Raw genomic sequence first — 8,196 nt, forward strand, 5'->3', positions numbered from 1 at the left:
CGGCTGTGCATTGTGGCTGCTCACAAGTCAGGAAAGGGCTATAAGACCACATCTAAATGTTTTGAAGTTCCAGTGGCTACAGTGCAAAGTATTATTAAAAAATACAAGACGTTCCGCACTGTGAAAAAATCTCAGAGGATGAGGTGGGAAGCCAGAAGTGACACCTGTGCTGGCCAGGAGGATAGTGAGAGAGGTAATCACCACCAAGGCCATCCTGATGAATCTGGGCTCTGCTGGTGGCAACATCTCAAGGCAGACAGTCCAACGGACACTGCACACCACTGGTTTCACGGACGCAGACCAAGGAGGACAGCACTTCTCCAGATAAGGCACACATAAGCACGCTTGGCCTTTGCAAATGCTCATCTGGACAAAGAAGACGACTTCTGGTCTTCTGTTTTATGGTCAGATGAAACAAAAATTTTATTGTTTGACCACAATGATGTAGATTTGGCATAAAAAAGGAGAAGCCTTTAACCCTATAAGAACACCATCCCCACTGTCAAACATGGTGGTGGGAACCTAATGTTTTGGGGGTGTTTTTCAGCCGGTGGACCAGGGAACCTAATCACAGTAAACAGCACCATGAAAAAGGAGCAATACAACAAAATTCTCAACAACAACATCAGGCAGTCTGCAGAGAAACTTGGCCTTGGGCACCAGTGGTCATTTTAGCACGACAATGACCCAAAACACACAGCAAAAGTGCAGAAATGGTTATCAGACAAAAACATTAACGTTTTGCAGTGGCCCAGCCAGAGTCCTGACTTAATCCAATTGAGAATCTGTGGAGGGAGCTAAAGATCAGGGTGATGGCAAGGAGACCCTCCAACCTGAAAGAGTTAGAGCTCATCGCTAAAGATGAATGGGCAAAAATACCAGTGGAGACATGCAAAATCTGGTCAGCAATTATAGGAAGCGTTTGATTGCTGTAATAGTCAATAAAGGCTTTTCTATTGATTATTGAGAAGGGTATGAATAATTTTGGACATGCCACTTTTTGTACAAATGTAAATAAAAGATGAGTAACAATTTTTTCCACAATGATGCCTCTTGTACATTGTCTTTTTATTTTTTGGGGAGACGTCTGTGCCATTTCTAATAAAAAAATAAATAAATAAATTTGTTGGTTGAATAAAAGCAATTTTTTGTCAGAAACACTGTATGTGTATGTGTGTATATATATATATATATATATATATATACGTCTTCTGAAAAATATTGTCATCTAATAACACTATACATATATCCAACATTATACAGTGTTTGTTAGTGACATTGTGTTACCATAAGCTCTTCATGTACACTGTAACTTTCCTTAAAACTATGAAAGACACTTCATGTGAACGATTTCAGGGAAGTAGAGTATAATGAAATCATTAAGGTTTTCCCGTCACTGTATGGCACATTTGACTCGTCTATAAGCTTTAAAGGAGTCATTTCCGACAGCAGCCTTTATCAGTCGGAGGTGTCGGAATGCAGGGGCCATTCTTCACATTACTGGCGTGTCAGACTTTTAAGTATAAAAGAGCTTGAGGCTCCACTGAGAGAGTATTCAGACAACCTCACAGAAGAAGACAGAAGAAACACATCAGGAAACATGAAATCGTTTTACATTCCTCTAGTCGGCCTTCTCTTACTCTTCAGCGTTCAGCTCATGGGCGCGTTCCCGCTACAAAACACAGCCTTAACCACCGAGGACATGGATGTCTTAAAGGTAAGACGAACATTAGGAATAAGAGAGAACAACTTGTTTAATAATGCTGGCATACTAATGAGATACATGTGGCCCTTTCAGCTTTTTCTACAGCGACTGGAAGAGTCCATTCCCGCTTCTTCTCAAGAACAAACAATGATAAAAGTGGAAGAAGAGGAGGCTGATCGTAAAGAAACCAGCTTTGAACCTCAACCCAAGGCTGACATGAGAGATTATCTGTCTGCTCGGGACTTGAGGACAGTCCGGCAGGACTCCAAAAGATACTCTGGGTGTTTTGGGCGCAAACTGGACAGAATTGGTTCCATGTCGTCTCTGGGATGCAACACCGCAGGGCGTTCAGGTATTGACTTCATTTATGTATCGCACGGTTAATATGGACATACTTTAAATAAAAAATAAAAAGCTGTTTCTGGACAACTGTTTTAATTTTCTTAACCCATGAATATAATATACAATATGAACGTATAGGTTTATGGTTCACTAACTTCTCTATTTTTTCTCGTTTTCAGGTTCTAAGAAGTGGTGAAGTCTTAATGATTAGGAACTTCTACGCCATAAAAAGTGCCACTTTTAGTCCTCAAATAGTTATTTCTACTTGATCTGACCTTACAATGACTTTTGTTGGTGTAACCTAATGTATTCAATTGATTTCATCGTATTAAATTATATTTTTGAGAACAAGGACAAAAAACAAGATGTTACTATCAAAGGTTACCTGACAAAATATTTTTTTACAGTGTTGTTGTCTATGACTCTAAAAATTGTTCTTAACCATGCATATTTATTTAGATATTTATTGAATTGTTTAAATAGTCAAGTTATATATTTATATGCATATTTAATTGAATTGTTATTCAGATCAGTTGTAATAAATGTTTACACATGCCTTGGTTTCAGAAATCTTTCTTTGTCATTTTATTTTTAAAATCAACCTTGTGACCCTGGACCACAAAACCTGTCATACGGGTCCATTTTTATGAAATTGAGATTTATACATCATCTGAAAGATAAATAAACAAGCTTTCCATTGATGTATGGTTTGGTAGGATAGGACAATGTTTGAAAATCTGGAATCTGAGAGTGAAAAAAATCTAAATACTGAGAAAATCACCTTTAAAGTTGTCCAAATGTAGTTCTTAGCAATGCATATTACTTATCAAAAAATAAGTTTTGATATATTTATGGAACATGATCTTTAATTAATATCCTAATAATTTTTGGCAAAAAAATAAAAATAAAAATCAACAATTTTGACCCATACAGTATATTTTTGGCTATTGCTACTTAAGACAGGTTTTGTCATCCAGAGTAACATATAAACACATGCAGCAGTTGTTTTCACTGAATACATACAATGTTTTAAACTATATATATTTTTTAAACTGTGGGTTGCTTTCTTTACTAGTATAGTTTGATAAAGTAAATGATAAAGTTGTTGCACTGTTTGCCTGACAACAACAACATGGTTGCATTGATCAAACTGTCTGGTGGAGTCGTAGGAATTCCCCAGTCCCTCCTCAGGGCATCATTATCAGATGAACCTGTTTCAGCACCATGGAGAGCAGCAGTACTTCACATTACTCAAGGGAACTCAAGGTAACTATCCTGAGTTCGATGTAACATTTCACTGACATTCAGAATAATTTAGGCCTACGTTATCACAAAGTTTGGTGGTGTCATTTAGAACAAAAAAACTTGCAGTTGAAGTGTTAATGAAAAGGGGAAACCAGAGTCAGTACTAACTAAAAATGGCAAGTCGAGGCAAATTACTGTATATATAACCATGTGATACTATTGTAATTCAAATAATACCTATGAATAATTTCTGTATTTTAGTTACAGTGTGTTGTATGCATTTGTCATTTTTATATATTTATATTTTATTTATATTATTATATAGTTTTATATATAGTTTTTATTAACTTTTTAGTTTTAGTTATTAAAAGTTAAAATAGATGCTTATTTTATTATTATAGGTAACTACTTTAGTACATTTACATACACAAATGTATATAGTAGATAGAAATACTATATAGATAGTATATTTCAGTTGTTTTTTTTTTTTAGTCAAGACTTTAAAGATCACTAACATTAAATGAATGAATACATTCATGCATATACATACACTGCCATTCAAAAGTTTAGGATTTTAAATGTTTTTTGAATAAGCTTTTTTTCTGCTCATCAAGGCTGTGTTTATTTGATTAAAAATACAGAAAAAAACTGTAATATTCTGAAATATTATTGCAATTTCAAATGGTGGTTTTCTATTTGAATATACTTTAAAACAGAATTTATTTCTGCGATGCAAAGCTGAATTTTCATCAGCCATTACTCTAGTCTTCAGTGTCACATGATCCTTCAGAAATCAATCTAATATACTAATCTATTATCAATGTTGAATACTGTTGTTCTGCTTAATATTTTTTGAACCTGTGATACTTTTTTCAGGATTCTTTAATGAATAAAAAGTTAAAAAGAACTTTTTATTCAATATAGAAATCTTTTCTAACAATAAAAGTCTTTACTATCACTTTTTATCAATTTAACACATGCTTGCTGAATAAAAGTACTCAAACAAAGAATGAAAGAAAACATTTACCGGCCTTAAACTTTGAATGTTAGTGTGTATTGTTAAAAAAGATTTCTATTTTAAATAAATTATGTTCTTTTTAACGGTTTAATTATCAAAGAATCCTGAAATGATATTAAGCAGCACAACTTTCCAATAAACCAAGTATATTAGAAAGATTTCTGAAGGATCATGTGACACTGAAGACTGGAGTAATGATGCTGAAAATTCAGCTTTGCATCACAGGAATAAATTCTATTTTAAAGTGTATTAAAATAGAAAACCACTATTTTTAATTGCAATAATATTTCACAATATTAAGGCTTTTTCTGTTTTTAATCAAATAAATGCAGCCTTGATGAGCAGAAAAGACTATCTTAACATTTTTTTAAATCTTTCTGATCCCAAACTTTTGAACTGCAGTGTACATAAAACCTAATCCTGAGAAATATTCTCTGGAGTAAAATGTTTAACAAGTTTCATTCTGCCCTGACTGCATTATCTAAGCCTTTTTTTTTTTTTTAGAAACTATACTTCACTAATTTTCACTAATGAGAAATGGATATAATATATATATATCATTTTCACTCTTAAAAAAACAGGTGCTTCACAATGTCATAGAAGAACCTTTTTTGTCTAAACGGTTAAAGAACCTTTAACATCTGAAGAACCTTTCTGTTTCACAAAAGGTTCTTTGTGGCGAAAGAAGGTTCTTCAGATTATAAAAAGCTAAGAAAGAGATGGTTCTTTGTGGAACCAAAAATGGTTCTTCTATGGCATCGCTTTGAAGAAACCTTTTAAAGCACCTTTATTTTTAAGAGTGTAGATTTAAGATTGCCAGTGCTATTAAAACATCTATGAACTAGTTTATAGCAATCAGTTTAGTCCGCATAAACATGTATATGGGAAACGTTTCTGGTTTGTTACCGTAACTATTTTTCCATAAAGTCGTCTTTTGAGTTACCGTCACTGGCCTATATATAGCCCATCATCTGTTTTAACCCCTTATGGTATAGTTAGTTGTAGTTTGTATCAGTTGTGAGGTGATGCCGGAACCATGTGAGCCACTCGTGCAGCGGATGCATTCCCCATGATGCCTGAGGTCACTGTTTGTGTCCGAGTTACAGACCCTCCAGCAGCACACATCAGGAGTTCTCCAGCGAGCCACTGCCTCGCACTGCCCCAAACAGCCACTTAAAAGGAAATCTGCCCCAGGAGCGTTATCACAGACGAGGTGTCGGAATGCACTTCACACAATTTACAAAGGATGAGCTCCTGACAGTCAACTGTCCCTATATAAGAGCCAAACAGGCAGACAGCCATTTCAGAGACAAAGAACCAGCAGCCAGAAGAAGCCAGAGATGATCAGAGGACTTATTCTCACAGGACTACTGGTCCTGCTTTGGCACCAGATGGATGTACAAGCGCACACGTTGAGCAGACACAGTCCTGCCAGCAACATGGCCAAGCTGAAGGTAAAAATACATCAGTCAGCAAGAGAACATTTGGTTTGTTTACTCAGTAACTAGTAAAAAATAGTAACCAGGGATTGTTATATTCAAAAGCTACCCAGTTTTTGATATTAACTGGTGTACACTCTTAAATATAAAGGTGCTATAAAATGTTCTTCACAGTGATGCCATAGAAGAACCATTTTCGGCTCCACGAAGAACCATCTCTTTCTTACATTTTTAGCATCTTTCACCACAAAGAACTATTTGTGAAACAGAAAAGTTGTTCAGATGTTAAAGGTTCTTTATGGAACCATTTAGATAGAAAGGTTCTTCTATGGCACCGTGAAGCACCTTTATATTTATATATATATAGTATGTATTTATATATATAGTGTACATAAGTTGGTTCAGTGATAATTCAGTATTAATGTTAATGTAATAGTTCACCTAAAAATGGATATTCTGTCATCATTTGTTCACTGTCAAGTTGTTTCAAACCTGTATGAGTTTCTGTCTTCTACTAAACTCAAAAGAACGTATTTATGAAGAATGTATGAAACCAAACACTTGATGGTACTGTGGTAGTTCACAGTATTTTTTTTTATACTATGGAAGTCAATGGGGACCAGAAAGTGAATGGCTACCCACATTCTTCTTATTTATTATTATTATTATTATTATTATTTTATTTTTTGTCTTTTCCAGCCAAAATATCTAAACATTTTTAAATCAAGGATTTTCTAGACATGTAAAAATTATTTTCTTGTTTTCCAAAAAAAAAAATCTAAATTAAGTGCATTTTTGCACTGGGGATAAGAAAAATAATCTTGTTTTCTGTTTGAAATAATATTTTTTTGTTTACCAGATTGGCAGATTATTTTGCGTTTTTGACTTGAATTTAACTGAAAAAAAAAAAACTTTTTACTCTTGATTTAAGAATTTTTCGATATTTTGGCTGTAAACAAAAAATCTAAGTAAGAAAATCATTTTTTTTTTTGTAGTGCAGAACATTGTTTTATGTTCAACAGAACTCACACAGGTTTGGAACTTAATGGTGAACAAATGATGACAGAATTTACATTTTTGGATGATTTTTCCCTCTAAATAATTTTAGATGTTACCATTTTTGGTTACTACACTCTTAAAAATAAAGGTGCTTCATGATGCCAAAGAAGAACCTTTTTTGTCTAAATGGTTCCATAAAGAACCTTTAACATCAGAAGAACCTTTGTGTTTCACAAAAGGTTCTTTGTGTGTTCTTCAGATTATAAAAGGTAGGAAAGAGATGTTTTTTTTAAAGAACATTTGACTGAATGGTTCTTTGTGGAACCAAAAATGGTTCTTCTATATGGCATCGCCCTTTTAAAGCACTTTTATATTAACAGTGCCAGTTTCACCAAGGCCTTGAATTAAAGATTTAATGTAAGCTAAACTAAACAAAAAAAAAAGCATGCAAAGAATATTAAAGATACTTTAAACATTTAAATAAAATGGCTAAGTACACACTGTCCTTCTTTCCAGAGTTTGCTGTTGCAGTTTGAGGAGGCCCTTGCCGCGGAAGAGGCTCCTGAGAGAACCGTCGATTATGAGGACAGCAACACCGCGTTGGAGCAGAGCCCGGCTTCTGCATCCTGGGAAAGAGAGAGAGCGGAAGAAGCACCTCCGGCGGAGGACACCAACACCCAGGATGGATTTGAGACGCAGAGAAACCACCTCATAGATCTCCTCATGTCAACCCGAAGCAAAAGCCTGTCTGGCTGTTTCGGGGGACGGCTGGATCGCATAGGGTCGTCCAGCACCCTTGGGTGCAACTCTAAAAGAGGTTAGATATAATGAGTGAATACGGTGACATTGAGATTACAATATATATTTATAATATATAAATTATTTTACATGTGGGAAGTTGTCCGTGAACTTTTAAGGTTCAAATTTACATGCAGAGAAAAAGAGTAGTAAATCTAGATAAAAGTAAATCTAAGGTCCTGTAACTTTTACCATTTTTCCTTCAGTTTTTAATTACCTTTGTCTTTAGTAAGTAATTTCACACGGTCCTGTGGTGTGACAAACAAACTAGTAAGTAAAAATATTTCATGTTAACTCTGACAGGGGGAACAAAATGTAGAAAAACAGATGTTGGTAATTTATACAACATTATCTGTTAACTGTTAAACTGTTAAATTATCTGTTAAAGCTTTCTACAGTCTTAAAAATAAAGGTGCTTTAAAAGGTTCTTCACAGTGATGCCATAGAAGAACCATTTTTTGGTTCCACAAAGAACCATTCAGTCAAAGGTTCTTTAAAGAACCATCTCTTGCCTTTTTATAATCTGAAGAACCTTCTTTCGGCCACAAAGAACCTTTTGTGAAACAGAAAGGTTCTTCAGATGTTAAAGGTTCTTTATGGAACCATTTAGACAAAAGGGTTCTTCTATGGAATTGTGAAGCACCTTTATT

General features: G+C 34.6%; 2 protein-coding genes across 2 annotated transcripts; both read left to right on the forward strand.

Annotated features, from left to right (window-relative positions):
* Positions 1-1,600: 1,600 nt before the first annotated feature.
* Positions 1,601-2,243, forward strand: nppb (natriuretic peptide B). Its single transcript, XM_073819222.1, has 3 exons — positions 1,601-1,717; positions 1,799-2,057; positions 2,227-2,243. The coding sequence occupies exons 1-3, from the start codon at positions 1,601-1,603 to the stop codon at positions 2,241-2,243; spliced, it is 393 nt and encodes a 130-aa protein (XP_073675323.1).
* Positions 2,244-5,650: 3,407 nt separating this feature from the next.
* Positions 5,651-7,570, forward strand: nppa (natriuretic peptide A). The gene is made up of 2 exons (XM_073819758.1): positions 5,651-5,764; positions 7,265-7,570. The coding sequence occupies exons 1-2, from the start codon at positions 5,651-5,653 to the stop codon at positions 7,568-7,570; spliced, it is 420 nt and encodes a 139-aa protein (XP_073675859.1).
* The last annotated feature ends 626 nt before the right edge of the window (positions 7,571-8,196 follow it).

Source organism: Garra rufa, chromosome 15, assembly GCF_049309525.1.
Source record: "Garra rufa chromosome 15, GarRuf1.0, whole genome shotgun sequence".
Lineage (NCBI taxonomy): Eukaryota > Metazoa > Chordata > Actinopteri > Cypriniformes > Cyprinidae > Garra > Garra rufa.

What these genes read in the sequence shown, in the direction of transcription:
- nppa (XM_073819758.1), top strand. Translation starts at nt 5,651, where the DNA reads ATGATCAGAGGACTTATTCTCACAGGACTACTGGTCCTGCTTTGGCAC. An exon ending in GCAACATGGCCAAGCTGAAG is followed by an intron (nt 5,765 to 7,264) that starts GTAAAAATACAT and finishes CCTTCTTTCCAG; the next exon opens with AGTTTGCTGTTGCAGTTTGA.
- nppb (XM_073819222.1), top strand. Translation starts at nt 1,601, where the DNA reads ATGAAATCGTTTTACATTCCTCTAGTCGGCCTTCTCTTACTCTTCAGC. An exon ending in AGGACATGGATGTCTTAAAG is followed by an intron (nt 1,718 to 1,798) that starts GTAAGACGAACA and finishes TGGCCCTTTCAG; the next exon opens with CTTTTTCTACAGCGACTGGA.